At 50.4% G+C, this 16,270-nt stretch overlaps 1 protein-coding gene and 3 non-coding genes across 6 annotated transcripts in view; all 4 read left to right on the top strand.

Moving 5' to 3' along the window:
* Positions 1 to 2,461, top strand: part of LOC126536499 (flavin-containing monooxygenase 5-like) — a 39,123-nt gene extending 36,662 nt beyond the window's left edge. For all 3 annotated transcript variants that reach the window (XM_050183492.3, XM_050183493.3, XM_050183491.3), the window contains exon 6: positions 1,003 to 2,461. In XM_050183492.3, coding sequence (XP_050039449.1) covers positions 1,003 to 1,332 — 330 coding nt within the window. In that variant the 3' untranslated portion in view covers positions 1,333 to 2,461. The remainder of the gene's footprint in view (positions 1 to 1,002) is intronic.
* Positions 2,462 to 14,172: 11,711 nt separating this feature from the next.
* Positions 14,173 to 14,245, top strand: TRNAV-AAC (transfer RNA valine (anticodon AAC)). The gene has a single exon. It is a non-coding gene; the product is annotated as a tRNA-Val (tRNA).
* Positions 14,246 to 14,317: 72 nt separating this feature from the next.
* On the top strand, positions 14,318 to 14,390 carry TRNAV-AAC (transfer RNA valine (anticodon AAC)). The gene has a single exon. It is a non-coding gene; the product is annotated as a tRNA-Val (tRNA).
* A 71-nt stretch (positions 14,391 to 14,461) lies between these two features.
* TRNAV-AAC (transfer RNA valine (anticodon AAC)) lies at positions 14,462 to 14,534 on the top strand. Its single transcript has one exon. It is a non-coding gene; the product is annotated as a tRNA-Val (tRNA).
* The last annotated feature ends 1,736 nt before the right edge of the window (positions 14,535 to 16,270 follow it).

Raw genomic sequence — 16,270 nt, 5'->3', positions numbered from 1 at the left:
CTCTACTTTTATACGACACTACTTGGTGGTCCGGTTTCTGGGAACGGTTGAGCTGCATGTATTCGGCATTTGTTGAACAGAAAGTCCTTCGCGGCGCGAACTCTTCGCTAAACTTGCGGTGACCATGTTCTCGGGCGCTTCAAAGTGCTGCAGTTCGAAGCAGCGACAGGCATTTAGATCAGGCCGACCTCTCTGCCATCCTTCGAATAAATCTCTCTCTCTCTCTCTCTTCATTGTTTGACTTCTACTCTTGCTCAGATCATTCGGAAAAGCCGTAAAATGGATATAAGACATAAGCAAGGACGCCGCCCAAGAATGGACCCCAAGGTTTCCGGGCATGCAAGCTTGTGGTTTAGAAATGCTTAAAGCTAAAGCAGCGAGAAGCTTCGACGCTGTAGTAACTGAACTTGTGGCAGAATTTACGCATTGTGTCGGCTCTACTATGAGGGAGGATGTAGTGATTGGGCAACGAGGCACAAGTAAGAGCGGACACGCACGGGCGTCTTCCTCGGTCTCTTCGAGTTTCATTTTCCCAGAGGTGCTGTCGCTAAAAATGTACGGTCGATATTCATAGCTTACGGGGGCGCGGGTTCTGCGATAAAGTTCCTTTTCCGAACATTTCGTGCTCGCCGCCTGTATAACAAAACAGCGCAAAACCGTGTTATTCGCATATATTAGTACATTATGAGAACCCGAGTACCAGGCTACGTGGCCAGGGCGCGGAAGTGCTCAGCTTTTTTCCTTGAGTATATACTACCCCCCGCTAACGTTTGAGGCCGATAATGCTGCCAGTGAGCGCAGTCAAGAGCAGAAACACTTGGCACTAGTTCCAGTTACTTTTTCGTTTGTGTTTCCAGTTTGCTCAGTTACTTAGTTTGTACTTTTTCGAGACGCGCTGCGTTTATTGCTCGAACAGATGACGACAATAGGCCAAATAGCAACATTAGTCGAATATATCCATCCTTCTGCTTTCGTATCGTGTGCTCTGATCTGCCCACGCAGGTTCACTGGATCGCGTACATGGACGAACTGGCAAGTCTGCTCGGGGTGAAGCCCAACCTGAGCCGTTTGGCGATCACCGACCCGGTGCTGTACCGCCGGTGCGTGTTCGGGCCCTGCCTGCCTTACCAGTTCCGCCTTGAGGGGCCCAACTCGTGGGAAGGTGCTCGCCAGGCCATTCTCGATTTTCCCGATCGTGTCGCCTCGGTTCTGACTCCCCTCACGGCGCCAGAGGACACGCGCCTGCGCAGAGCCACCGCTGGAGCCATCGACGTAGTGGCCACCTGCACTGTCATGATCGTTATAGCTTATGTGCTATCGTTAGCCATATGAAAGGATGTACCAGGACGTGTGTGCTTTCACTGACTAATGCAAGAGGAGAGTGTCGAGCTGTGAGCGGATATTGCCTCGCGTAAGAAAGTGGCACCAAATTCTCCGCCAGTGCGGCAACCGAATGAATGTGAGAGGTGCTGTTCAACACAAGAGAGCCTTAAAGTTGGACACGGTGATTTCGCGCCACGACTTACGAGAGCTGTCAAATGCGTGGATGCTGTTTTTCTCCTCCAATGATGTTCCTCTACCGTGGTGTTGCAGGGTCTTGTGCTGTATCTGCCACACTGGGAATACTAGCCCAGTCATATGCAGCAGTGCCGTACCTTTTTTTATTCGTTTAGTGCCAATGCAATGGAATTTTTCCGTTTAAGAAATTCTGATGATTGGTGGCTTTCACCTTCAATGACATAATAGAACACATCTCGACACAAAAGTGCAAAGTATACGCTGTGGATCCCTAAGACAGAAGGACAAAATGGTCTTTGTAGGCTACCTTCGCGAATGCAAGAGTTGAAGCAAGGGAAGACGGCCAATAAAAGCGGAGTGGACCAAGTGGATCAGGTATCACCTCTCCATAACGCTCAACCCGCCTCAGCTGAACCGCCCAACCTAGTTCCTCCATATTATGTTAGCTTTCTAGTCCCTCATAAGTATGGACTCAATGAGTCACCTCGTCTTGAAGAACCATTGTCATTAGTGAACACTATATTCGTAATGTTAATCTGTGGTACTCATGCCATCTTTTCGTGTAAGAAAGCTTCCTTGCTGTTGTCCCAATTCGGGGCACTGCAACGAGTACTGGTTGACATCACCGCATTCTCGTCATGTGGACCGATTAAGGATTGCAGAACAGTGGCGAGTGGAAAGGTTTACACGTGCACCATCAAGATGCTGTACTCGCAGGTGAACAAGAATGGTTCCTCTTGCGAAGACACGAGATAAGTGCTTCTGCGATGCGCTTGACCAAGTTGTCGCAGCAACAGACTGTCCATGAGGTCACTCTTCAGAAGCGCCGCGATAAGCATATACCATAGTTGAAAAATCCAAAAATCTGTCCAAGTGATTCCTCTCTATACCTATACAATAGCGCACTGCTGATTCAAATATATGTGGTTAGCCAGCTAGTGCATCAGTGTGCCTCGTTCTCGTTCTAAAAATAACGAAGAGTAGCTGCACACGTGTGTCTTTGCTGGCGCTCTTGCAGGTCATGTGGGCGGTCTTTTGCGAGCTGGTACGTACTTCTATCCCTCCTGCACAATGCAGCTTTGAAGAATCCAGGAGTGGCTAATAGCGACGCTCCGACGGCGCTCCATTTATGAACTTATAGTAGGCAACAACATGTCTTTCCCAAAACGCCCATCGAAGAGTGCCGACTTGCTGCTTGTCAGATTTTTTTTTTCGCCAGTGAACGGCTGGTCACTATGTATTTCAATCGCTGAGCGTATGCGTATAAGCGCATGAGCGTCTGCCGCCGACGATCAGCTCTTCAGAGGAGAGAGAGAGAGAGAGAGAGAAAACAAGGATACGAAAGGAAGGGAGGTCAACCAGAACAGCATCCGGTTGGCTACCCTACACTGGGGCTGGGGGAAAGGGGAATAGTCAAATTACTGCCGATGCCCTCGCATCGCTTGCGGCGTGTCTGTCTATAAAAAGTTCACTGCACGCGAGACGGATATCGCTTCAACCTACGACACGAGCCTCCCAGTGCAGGCTTTTCTGATTGCCACACATGAATCACCACACAGATAGACCGCCTATTTTTATACTGCTCCTCGGTTGCGCGTCGTCGGTTACGCTGGTTACGCGACAGCCTTGCGTAGCCCTGTCCCGAGCTTACTATCTTAGCTTGACGTAGAACATGGAAGTCACGATGGAGTTCTCTTCTGAAAAAAAAAAAGAAAAGAAAAAAGAGGGGGGAGGGTGAGGTAGGAGTACCGAAGAAACTGACTCCTACACTGAATCTTGCCCTCATTTATGACAGTGGCGGACAAGTGAAGCTCCGTTGTTCTAAAATAAGACAATAAAGTGAAATAATCTGCGCTGAAAGGAATCGACGGAAATTCAAGACGATGAGCAAAACGTGAAAAAGATAAGATCAGGAGCCAACGTTTCGGACAAATGGACTTGTATTCTTCGAGGTGACATACGCTCACTGCATACAATAGAGCCTGTTAAGTTTTCATTGCAAGCGACCGACAGCTTGCGGGTCGAATGAACGACGCTATGAGTCCCTGCAACATGGTTCCAGATGTGCACAATCGCATGCCATGTCGAGATCATGTACTGAGCAATATTTTTCTACAGCGAAGCTGTTAATGCAATTAGAAGCGTTCGAAAACGTTATATGGGTGTTTTTTAGGTGCCTTGGAAGAAACGGATCATTTAGCGAGTTCATATTTCACAAGACTAGAAGGCGAGGGGCTTTTCAGTGGGTGACATGTGGCAATGTTTTATGTGTGTGGTTTAATTAGGGGCTGAGTGCAGGAAAATGGCTAAACTCGCCTATCCTGCCCGTTTTGATGCATTATATGGATTACTTACAAAGCTTTCCCACTGTTTTTTTTTGGAGAACCAAAGTGACAGCAACTTTGTTTCTAGCATAATGGGTGTAATGCCACGAGTGATGGGCGCCGAAAGTTTGAAGTGTGTTGGATAATTATGAGCATCGAAAATATTTACTGAGTGTTTATTTGTACGCTATACTTACGCGTTAGACGAGGCACGTACTAGGTTTCGCCGTTGTCCTCGGTGAACTAATCAGGGTACCTTCCTTATATTCAGTTAGGATAGGAGGCATGTTGTGTGATTTACGATCAAAGTTCAAAGTTTAGGCCTGTTGTATAGTTTCTAGAAAATTACTTGTGCAAACGTTCCAGAACATTGCAAGAGCATTTTAATAATCGCGTAAGAACGTGTTTGCCCAATGTAATGAAAGAAAAGGTGCCATAAAGTTTTCATTTCGAAGGAAGAAGGAAAATTTTATGAGCGATGTTCGGGCAAAGCTTCAAGAGCGTTAGTTTGCGACGGGCTTTGCAAAAGATACCTTAAGCAAGTGCTCGAAAGCGTCACATGGCCGTTATTCACAAAGTCTACCAGTGTCCTACCGGAAAGGTCAACCGTGCGTGGCACAAAATTCGCCTTCGGTGGAAATGAGGGGATACATGTTAGGCGCGGTGTGAGGAGTGTTACGTTTCGCCTACAACGCGCGGTAATGCCGGCGCGGATGCAACGGACGCCGGGGCTTTGTTCAAAGCGGCGGACATTTTGGCCCGTCCGACGACGCCGCAACGCCTACCCGCCAAGCGTGTCCAGGCGTGTTTCTGTGCCACGTGTCTTCGTGTGTGCGTGTGTGTGTGTGTGCCCTCGCTTGTCAAAGCGCGGCAGCCGGGGAGCGGAGTTCCCCGAATGAGGGGCCTGGAGGTCTCTCGGCTCAACCGCTCGCGCCGTCGTGGGCCCCTGCTGCGCCGTCCCGTGACCTTCATCCCGTGACCTTCCCTCCTTCCCTTTTGGACCGCGACGCCGAGAGTATAAGAGCAGCTGCCCCCGGACGCCAGGGGAGAGGCTCCGATTTGTACTGTTGAGTTACGTGCTCTCCCGTCTCTCCAATTCGGTCGACCTGACCGGCCGCTCTTTTGCTATGTTAGAATAAACAAGTTGTTCTGTTACCAGTCTTCTCATGCTTTGCCGGGACCTTCGGATGCTTCCAGTGCCCCAGGCCGCCAGGCCAACGCTACCCTTGGGGCTTGCGACCCATTGGCAATAACGGGCGTCAGCACCGAGACCCCAACAACTCGGGCCAGCGGTACGATTACAACATCTGGTTGCCAGCGGTGAGATCGCGACAACGGAGGCCAGCAGCGAAGAGATGCGGTTGACTGTATGCTGAGCAGCACTACGACCATCCGGGAGCAGCGCAACGAGCCCTGTGTGATGACTGGTTGCCTGCAGCGGAACGACTGCGCTGAAGTCTTGGCTGCGAGGTTTGGTGAGTGCGGGACTTTCTTCTTCTGAGTTTTGCCAGGCTTTTGTTAGTGTCAGAAACAGAGCTGGTAATTGTGGTTGTCGTTGCTACCGGGTTAGTTTGCGGCAAGACAATAGTAGGCAGTAGAGAAAGCAGCATTCAGAGCAGCCATGGATTTGAAGTCGTTGCGCAAACCGAAATTGCTGGAGCTTGCGAGAGAGTTGGGTCTGGATGTCTCAGACAAACTCAGAAAACCAGAACTGCTAAAGGCTATTCTTGAGTTAGAAGCTGAGGATGACGAGCTGTCGGAATGCCTTGAGACCATTGAGGAGAGGGAGACGGCAAAAAGACAGGAGCGCGAACTTAAAGAGCAAAAAGAGAAACAGGAGCGTGAACTTAAAGAACAAAAAGAGAAAGAAAAAGAAGAGCGCGACCGCCAACACGCGTTGGAAATGAAGCGTCTCGAGTTAGAGATGGAACGCGCTCGTAATGGAAGTCAGGCACACGGTGCAGGAGAACGAGTATTGTTCAAAATGACTGACCTGATGCGGCCGTTTAAGCTTGGAGAGGACATTGGTTTGTTCCTGGTTAACTTTGAGCGAACGTGCGAGAAGCAGGGGTTCTCTCGGGAAACGTGGCCACAGCGCTTGCTCACTTTGTTACCCGGCGAGGCGGCCGACGTAGTCGCTCGCTTGGAGAGAGAGGAGGCAGAGGATTTCGAGAAAGTGAAATCGAGTCTGCTAAAGAAGTACAGGCTGTCAGCGGAGGCGTTCCGTCGGAAGTTCCGGGAAAATGAGAAAGGCAGAAGTGAGTCATATACAGAGTTTGCCTACAGGCTTATGTCAAACATGCAGGAGTGGCTCAAAGAAGAGAAAGCGTTTGGTGACCACGAGAAAGTTCTGCAGTGTTTCGGGCTAGAACAGTTTTATAGTCGGTTACCTGAGAACGTGCGGTACTGGGTCTTGGATAGGCCAGACGTTAGTACGGTGGCTAGAGCCGCTGAGTTAGCCGAGGAGTTTGTGACGCGTCGGGCTCGCGGAGCTAAGGACGGTCAAAAGGGTGAATTTGGCTCCAAGTTTGAGAGGCCGAAGTTCACACCCATGAGAGCAAAGGGGGATACACGTAGTGCGGATGCGAGTGAAAGCAGTCCGACCGAACGTAAGGAGACGGCGGCAACCGAAGCCGAACGCAGAAAGCGGTTCGAGACGAGGCAAGCGCGCGTTTGTTATACGTGCCAGAAGCCGGGTCACTTTTCGGCGCAGTGTCCAGAAACAAAAACACAAGTCGTGTTTTTGTCTATATGCAGCACTGACGAGAACATGAAGCTTCTCGAGCCTTACATGCGAGACCTCCTCGTGAACGGGAAAGAGTGCCGAGTGCTTCGCGATTCCGCAGCTACAATGGATGTAGTTCACCCCTCTTACGTAGAACCCGATATGTTCACGGGCGAGTGCGCATGGATCAAGCAAGCAGTGGAAGCTCATAGCGTGTGTCTGCCGGTAGCAAAAGTGCTTATTGAAGGACCTTTCGGAGCACTTGAGACGGAGGCCGCAGTGTCATCTATGCTGCCCCCCCAGTACCCGTACCTATTTTCGAACAGGTCCGATTACCTCCTGCGCGAGAAGGGGCTTTTGTTTGGTGAGGCTAGCGTTCAGGCCTTAACCAGATCGAAGGTTCGGGAGCTCGCTGCAAAGGCGGTAGTTGCGGGGCCGACGTTGTTGAACGATGAAAAAGGGTCAGAGGCGCAGCAAGCTAGTATTCAGAGCACGCCCGAACGGGATAAAATTGAGCCTGTAGCGTTAAAGGCACCAGATACTGGAGAGGAAATTCCCGATGCGGGAAAGTTAGAAGAGCTTCCGGTCGAGCTTCCGGGACTAGGCTCAGTGACGAACAGGAAAGACACCGATCAAGTCATTAGTGACTTAATAAGTAAAGCATCGCTGTCGCCTGAGCAGAAAACAGAACTACACCAGCTCTTACAAGAGTTTCAAGGTCTGTTCTCTGAGAGGCCTGGTAGGACTTCTGTCCTTACTCATGACATAGAACTTACCTCCCCAGAGCCAGTACGATCCAAGGCGTACCGGGTGTCACCCCGCCAGAGCGATATTATGGAGGCTGAGGTAAAGAAAATGCTACAGCTCGGTGTTATTGAAGCGGGTGAGAGTGATTATACCTCCCCTTTGATTTTAGTTGAGGTACCGGGCAAGGAACCTCGTCCTTGCGTCGACTACCGCAGGCTTAATTCCATCACTAAGGATCAAATTTATCCGATCCCTAACATCGAGGAGCGCCTTGAGAGAGTGAGTAGCGCTCAGTTTATTTCCACCCTAGATCTTGTCAGGGGTTATTGGCAGGTTCCACTTACAGAAGAGGCTAGTAGGTATGCGGCGTTCATTTCACCAATGGGGACATTCCGTCCTAAAGTTTTGAGTTTTGGTTTGAAGAACGCGCCATACTGCTTTTCAAGCCTCATGGATAAAGTGTTGCGGGGACAGCAAGAATTCGCTTTACCGTATCTAGACGACGTAGCGATATTCTCCGCATCCTGGCCGGAACATATGGCGCACTTGCGGGCAGTGCTAACCCGCCTGCGCGATGCGGGCTTGACAGTCAAGGCTCCCAAGTGCCAGTTAGCACAGGCCGAGGTTGTCTACCTCGGACACGTGATTGGTCGGGGTCGTCGCCGCCCCTCTGAAATAAAGGTGGCCGCTGTGCGAGACTTCCCGCAACCGCGCACGAAGACCGATGTTCGGTCGTTCCTAGGTGTCGCCGGCTACTATCAGAGGTACATCCCCAGGTACTCTGATATCGCGGCTCCCTTGACGGATGCTCTAAGAAAGACAGAGCCGCAAACAGTCGTCTGGGATGAGACGAAGGAAAGAGCTTTTAGCGCCCTAAAGAGCGCCCTAACAAGCCAGCCTGTGCTACGATCGCCCGACTACACAAAAGGGTTCGTTGTTCAGTGTGATGCTAGTGAGCGAGGCATGGGCGTTGTACTGTGCCAACGGGAAAATGGAGAAGTAGAACACCCCGTCCTGTATGCTAGTCGTAAGCTGACCAGTCGTGAGCAGGCGTATAGCGCCACCGAGAAAGAGTGTGCGTGTATCGTGTGGGCCGTTCAGAAATTGTCATGTTACCTAGCCGGCTCGAGGTTTATCATTGAAACGGATCACTGCCCTCTCCAATGGCTGCAGACCATCTCTCCCAAAAATGGCCGCCTCCTGCGCTGGAGCCTCGCTTTGCAACAATATTCCTTTGAGGTGCGATACAAAAAGGGGAGTCTCAACGGTAACGCCGATGGCTTAAGTCGAAGCCCCTAACGTGGGAATCAGCCTCAAAATTGCTTGTTACTGATGTTTTTTTTCCTGAGGCAGGATTTTTTTTAACTTATTGCTTTTGTGTAGTGTTTCAAAGTGATGATGTGCTTTTTAGTGCAATTTTTCCGATTTGTGGACGCGTTCTGAGTGCTGCTAAACTACTGTAAGGAACTAGGCAGCAGTAAAAAAGGGGAAAGAGCCTGGCAGGGCTTAGTGAGGGTTGTGCCGTGCTTGCTGACTGAGCGGTTGACTTTTGGCGTGGTTCTAACGCTTGCCGGAAACGAGAACAAAAATGTCAACTCTCCCGAAGTCACTTTGCAGTGTCCTGTGTGCACCTGAACGTGAGAACGAGGCCTTCTCTGTGCGCTGCGCTCAAGAAACGCCCAAGGACGCCCAACTTCGGTTATGAGCATCATCGAGCGACATCCCTCCGGACAGCGGATGCAGTCCCCTGACCATCGGGATCTCCTACCCCGGCGGGGCGGTCTGTTACGTTTCGCCTACAACGCGCGGTAATGCCGGCGCGGATGCAACGGACGCCGGGGCTTTGTTCAAAGCGGCGGACATTTTGGCCCGTCCGACGACGCCGCAACGCCTACCCGCCAAGCGTGTCCAGGCGTGTTTCTGTGCCACGTGTCTTCGTGTGTGCGTGTGTGTGTGTGTGCCCTCGCTTGTCAAAGCGCGGCAGCCGGGGAGCGGAGTTCCCCGAATGAGGGGCCTGGAGGTCTCTCGGCTCAACCGCTCGCGCCGTCGTGGGCCCCTGCTGCGCCGTCCCGTGACCTTCATCCCGTGACCTTCCCTCCTTCCCTTTTGGACCGCGACGCCGAGAGTATAAGAGCAGCTGCCCCCGGACGCCAGGGGAGAGGCTCCGATTTGTACTGTTGAGTTACGTGCTCTCCCGTCTCTCCAATTCGGTCGACCTGACCGGCCGCTCTTTTGCTATGTTAGAATAAACAAGTTGTTCTGTTACCAGTCTTCTCATGCTTTGCCGGGACCTTCGGATGCTTCCAGTGCCCCAGGCCGCCAGGCCAACGCTACCCTTGGGGCTTGCGACCCATTGGCAATAACGGGCGTCAGCACCGAGACCCCAACAACTCGGGCCAGCGGTACGATTACAACAGGAGAAAGTTTAACCTTTGTGGCTTAATCATTGGCTTGAGCAGAGAGAACGCGAAAGAACAGGACGGCGAGCAAAGGAAGCACAACGGTGCTGACTAACAACTAATTGTGAATTCTTTCAAGCATATATATATATATATATATATATATATATAAATGTATATATGTATATATATATATATATATATATATATATATATATATATATATATATATATATATATATGTATATATGTATATATATATATGTATATATGTATATATGTATATATGTATATATATATATATATATATATATATATATATATATATATATATATATGTGTAGATTGTACTGTTTCGCAAGAAAATGGGAAAAGATATGAAAAGAGAGCATGCATGGTATAGTAACACCGAGCTTAATCACTCCGACAGAAACAAACATAGCCCTCGTAAGGAGTGAAATCCTAACTTCCTGTGATTTTACGCTGTGTCTACTCAAGCCATAAACCAACCAGTCCGAATGCGACGCACGCTTCTGTAATCACGGGGTTTGCAAATAACTATTGAATATTTTTATTTCTTTCCTCTTTCGCGCTATATACGAGAGAGGGAGAGAGAGAGAAGGGAAGAAGGAAAGGCAGGGAGGTTAACCAGACTGAGTCCAGTTTGTTACCCTACACGTGGGGAGGGGAATGGGGAGTGAAAGAGAGAAAGAGAGAGAACTTAGGTGTAGGATGTCTATAGTCGGGCACTCAAGTCTGTTGCCTTCAGGTAGTGAAAAAGCGCTCGAACTGCTTTCTGGGCTAATGAGCTGTGAGGCCAGGCTCCCAAGATCTTCGCTTCCATAAATGGCCTGTCATCCAGTCTATTCAAGGCACACTGGAGAGTCTACGTTGATTATCGAAGCGAGAACAGTGGCACAGAAGATGACTGATGGTCTCTTCACACTTTCACTTAGCGCACATTGGTGAATCCGCCATTCCAATACGATAGCTGTAGGAGTTGGTGAATGCTACTCCTACCCACAGCCGACACAGCAGTGTTGCGTCACGCCGTGAAAGGTTCGCTGGTAATTTATGTTTCAGTGATAGGTCGAGGCTGTAGCAGTGACCCTAACATCATCGTACCTGCGTGCTCAAGGCCTCAGCATTTCGAGCGAGAAGTGCGCCTTAGTCGCTTTTACCCACAAGCCCATGACCTGGCGCCCCGTTTCTATTGACCACCAACCAATTTTCTACGCAAAAACACGCCGATTCCTAGGCGTTCTTATCGACAGAGACCTTTCATGGAGCCCCCACATCTCATGCTTGAAGAAGAAGCTTATTTCTATCTCCCATATACTAAGGTTTCTTGCCGGTAAAACGTGGGGAACATCCGTGGTATCTATGATTCAACTATACAGGACGCTCTTCCTATACTTGCGATATCACACCATGCTGTCCAATGCTAACAAAACTAACACCCATGTCCTACAGAGCATTCAAGGCCAAGCCCTTCGAACATGTCTGGGGCTAACTCGAAATGCTTCAACCGTGGCAACAATTGCCACCGCGAGAGACCACCCAATAATGACCTATATAGCTATCGACACACTCCGGGTGCATGCTTGCCATATATCCAGAGTCCCTGACCACCATCTCGCTCGCTTGCCTGAGAAAAGACCCAAGGCAGCGTTCTCCAGATCAATTGCGGCTAACCGGTACTCTTTGTCTTTGAGGCACTCACCCGCAACAAGAACGCCATCCCCTATGTGGTGCTTGAAAAAGCCTCCTGTGTACCTTGCTGTTCCAGGAATAGTGAAGAAAGCTAGCCTGACCACCGCGGTTCTCAAGCAGATCACATTGGAACTTTTGCATGGTTCATACGCTAACCGAATCCATGTTTACACGGATGGTTCCGTGTCGGAAAAATCTACGGGCGCCGTTGTTCTACCATCTCAATCGGTCGTCATCAAGTTTAAGACTTCACACGTAACGGCATCTACATGTTCCGAACTGGCTGCTCTTCGCGCTGCTGTCGAATACATTGAAAAAGAACCGCCCAACAAATGGGCAATATTTTGTGATTCGAAAGCAGCCCTCCAGAGCTTGCGAAGTTTACGACGTGGCAATTATGAACAGCTGGTGTCACAAATCAACGAAATCTGCCATTGCGCTTCTGAACGAGTGGCTGCCGGGACATTGTGGCGTCGTTGGTAATCACCTCGCCGATGACGCTGCCCGACGTGCCCAGGCTGGCTCACCGACACTCCTTATACCTTTATCGAGAGTCGACGCTGCAAGAGAGCTTCGCAGTCTCGCTCGTGCCATCACGTTAAGTTACTGGCATACACCACAGAACTCTAGGTGCGCTATATACGGGATACATAGTAGACTATCCTGGTGTCTTCAGTGAACTAAATTAGACACGTTGTTTATATGTGGTGGAAAAATATCGCAGGTTATGGGTGATGCATGAGTGAGGATTAAAGTGCGTGCGATAATTTCAGTCTTTGCAGTAAATTACTTATGTAAGCGCTCAAGGGTGTTAATAAGTCTTTCCTTAAGAACCCGGAAGAGTGTACTGTAGGTCGGAGAAATGCAACTGCCACCAGGATCAAACTTGGTGAAAATAGAGGGAACGGCATGGATGATGTGCATATAAAGTTAAATGTGTGTGAGTGATTTACTGCCTCTGAAAAATGAATCCCTTAGGTGTGTGCTTGAAAGCCTTATATGGCCATTATACCCGCGACATCTCGCATTGCCTTGAGAGAGATGCATCTGGTGGAAAAGGTGGAGCGAGAGCTGTTATGGCTAATGTGTGGTAGATGTTTAAAGCTTCTGACTTAATTACGCAATTTTCGAATAATCACGGAATACTCGTTTTCTTTCCATATTCAGGCGAGCACTTAAAGTGCTTGCCCGCTGTTTTCGGAGAACTGAGAGTGCCACTGACTTCATCTTTGACGTAAATGGTGGCACGTTGTGTCTGGTGTGCGTTAAAAGTTTAATATGTACACATTAGTTAATTACGGTGTTACAGAAAAGTTATTTGCATGTTTTCGAGGTCCATGTGGGGTACATGTCACTAGTAATAGATGCGGGCAACGTTTATATTGTGTGCGGTTTAATTACGGGCAATGGTAATCCTTAGAGCAGTTGTTAGAAAGAAACAGCGTCGCTCGAAATTGTAGTGTGATTCGGCAAAGACGCAGAATGCCGCTGTGGGCGTGCCTATATTTAATTCACATTTGCTACTTCTTCTACAGTAGGCGTGGTGTGCACGTAACAGAGTTACTGAGAAGTTAAACAACTAAATTACGGGGTTTTACGTTCCAAAACCACGATCTGATTATGAGGCACGCCGTAGTGAGGGACTCCGGAAATTTGACCCACCTGGGGTTTCTTGAATGTGCACCTAAATCTAAGTACACGGGTGTTTTCGCCCCCATCTAAATGCGGCCCCCGTGGCCGGGATTCGATCCCCCGACCTACTGCTTAGTTACTGAGAAGTGTTCAAGCGCAAGCTCGCGTGTACATTTGACCTTCAGCAGTTCTACCTTAAGTTTGCGGAATTAGTTCTGCGAGTCTCTTTCCACTCAATTAATAACATTGCTAATTAAGCCTTAATTACAAGCTCTAGTGCTCATGTTGCGATGAAAGCCTTGTAGCCACTTGTTCATTTGACGGCGGCCAGATATTCCTCCGACCATCGTTGGTACTAAAATCGTGCAGATACTACGTACTGTGAGAATCGATTTAGGCGAAGCTCTGGCGGCCCTCCAAGGCGAAACGGCGCGCCTAGCCAAAACACGCGTGGAGCACTTCGGCGGCGAACTGTATCGTAATCGGGAGCCCAGGCGGCGAGGAAACGCGACACAGCATATGCCACCACGGACCACAACACGTAAACATTCAACCACAAAGCTTTCGCGTGAGAGCGCGTGCTATTTCCCTGAGGCCACAGATATACCCGCGCACACGACCACGAAAACCTTTAACGGTAGAATCTTAAATGTTAGGATTCGTGAACGGCGAATCTTAACCATGGATATGCCATAGATACGTCCTTGTACAACACATCTCCATACAAAGACGCATTTAACTACGATTGATGCCTAGCTGTAAAAGCAGCAGCTTTGCGATACGTATGAACTGCATGCGAATACTGCGGGTGCTGGATGCTTTACTTACCTATTCTATCCGTACAAGACCACTTAACCATTTGTCAGAAAACTGCGATCAGTTCTATAAGACTGAAAGAATTCATACCAAGCAAAAATTGCGGCGATTCTGAGAAGCCCCGCTCCAAAGACGAAATATCGGTTTTCAAAACGTGAAAGGACTTCGATTATTCCATTGCAATACGGGGCACGTTGCAATGATCGCTTCTCAGAACGGCTCGACCGGTCATGCAAAGGCAGGCACCGCTGCCGAACGGGCTCCAAGCGAATCTCGTTCGACACTTTCACCGACAGCTGTGCTTGTGGTGTAGTGGTTATCACATCCGCCTAACACGCGGAAGGGCCCAGGTTCGATCCCTGGCAGGCACAATACGGGTATTTTTTTTGCGTTGCTTAAGGATTTCTTCTATTAGGTCTCGTTCGACGAGTCAGCGGACACCTGTGCTTGTGGTGTAGTGGTTATCACACCCGCCTAACACGCGGAAGGTGCCAGGTTCGAACCCTGGCAGGCACAATACCGGTATTTTTTTGCGTTGCCTAAGGATTTCTTCTATTAGGTCTCGTTCGACGAGTCCGCGGACACCTGTGCTTGTGGTGTAGTGGTTATCATATCCGCCTAACACGCGGAAGGTCCCAGGTTCGATCCCTGGCAGGCACAATACGGGTATTTTTTTGCGTTGCTTAAGGATTTCTTCTATTAGGTCTCATTCGACGAGTCCGCGGACACCTGTGCTTGTGGTGTACTTCCGGCTCCCGAGCTAAACGGATCGCGGGATCATGGGCTCCAATGGAGCGGCGTATGCGGCTGTTAGCCGCGGCAACAGGCTTTCGACGGAGGAAGATAAGGATTTCCAGATTATTTTGCCTCGACTACCTACAGGACGCATCGTTTTAAACACAGTTTTTTTGCATGGCGACGCTCGTGTTCGCCCGTTCCGTGTGGAAGATTTCCGGGACGCGCTTCAAGCTGTTGGTATGCTCTCTGGCGTCGTCGCCCTTGGAGCATACCAAATCAACCATGTATGGGCGGTGACGATGAAGACAGCCGAGGCTGCCGAAAAGCTGGTGGCCCTGAAGGAGCTGCAGGTGCAGGGCGTCGCTGCCTGGTCATCGACCCCAAGGAACAACAGGTGAAGCTTCGTATCCACTGGCTTCTGCATGGGGTGGACGACGAAGACGTCAAGACCGCGCTGGCCTCCTTCGGCAAAGTGACGGAAGTGACCCGGGAGCGCTGGCGAGTGGATGGCGTTTCCGACAAGGGCTCGACGACCCGAGCAGTGCTGCTGCAGCTGAAGGCAGGAATGAAAGTCGACGACCTGCCCCACCAGATCCGCGTCGCCGGCGAGCTTGCGCTGGTGGTAGCCCCAGGACGTCCCATGCAGTGCCTGCGCTGCCGGGGCTCTGGCCACGTTCGTCGTGAATGCAAGGTTCCCCGTTGCTCGCGGTGCAGGCTTTTTGGACACAACGACGCGGACTGTGTGCGTTCATACGCAGTAGCCGCGGGTTCGGCGGAGAGCGAGCCGTCGACGTTAGACCATGTAATGGACGTGACCGAGGCGGAGGAAGCGGCCACGGGAGCTGGAAACGGCAAAGTGGCGGCAGAAACCGGCGCGACGACCAAGCAAGCCGAAGGAGGAAGGAATATCCCTCCCCCCAAAGAACCAGCAGCTACAGTCGAGAGCGTGAAGACGGCCCCGCAAGAAAATGAGAGCCACCAGCCAGCTACGGATGCAACGCAGGCAGAGGTGGACGACAACGCGACCCCTGCTAGCGCCCGCGTCGAATCCGTCTCGGCACCGGTCAAGAGATCCCTGCAGCACGAGGAGAAAGTCAACGGAAAGGCCGGCGGTGACTCCGAGGCACCACCCGCTAAGACGCTACCTGGAAGGCGCTCCACCCTCAAGCCTAAGCCGAACCTGGAGACTGACCGTAGGCTTACCCCGAAGCCGACCAAAGAGGAACCCGGGCGACGGCCACCGGATGGCCACGGAGGCGTCTAGCGGTCAGCTAGACGTTAAGGTGAGCACCATGCTCCGGGCCTTCTCCCCTCCGGTTTTCACCAATAATGGCTACCAACCCGTCGCTTAGCCTCGGCACGCTAAACGTTCGAGGTCTGGCCGCCAAAAGGAAACAGAGTCAGGTTTACAGACTACTAGTGGACCACGACCTCGACGTTTTAGCCGTGCAAGAAACCAAGGTAGACGGCGAGGAGGAGACCGGGAGCATGGTGCAAAGGTTCACGTATAACTACTATACGGTAGTGAGCCACGCCTTAGGGACTTCGGCAGGGTGTGTGCTGTTCGTGAGGAAGCTCCCTGGTCTTGTTATAGATGGTTACTTCTCCTGTACTTCTGGTCGACTTGTCTTTTGTGACTTCAGCTATTGTAATGTCCA

This window comes from Dermacentor andersoni, chromosome 4 (assembly GCF_023375885.2).
Source record: "Dermacentor andersoni chromosome 4, qqDerAnde1_hic_scaffold, whole genome shotgun sequence".
NCBI lineage: Eukaryota > Metazoa > Arthropoda > Arachnida > Ixodida > Ixodidae > Dermacentor > Dermacentor andersoni.
Note: the sequence above shows the minus strand (reverse complement) of the source record. Positions and strands in the feature narration are given on the sequence as shown.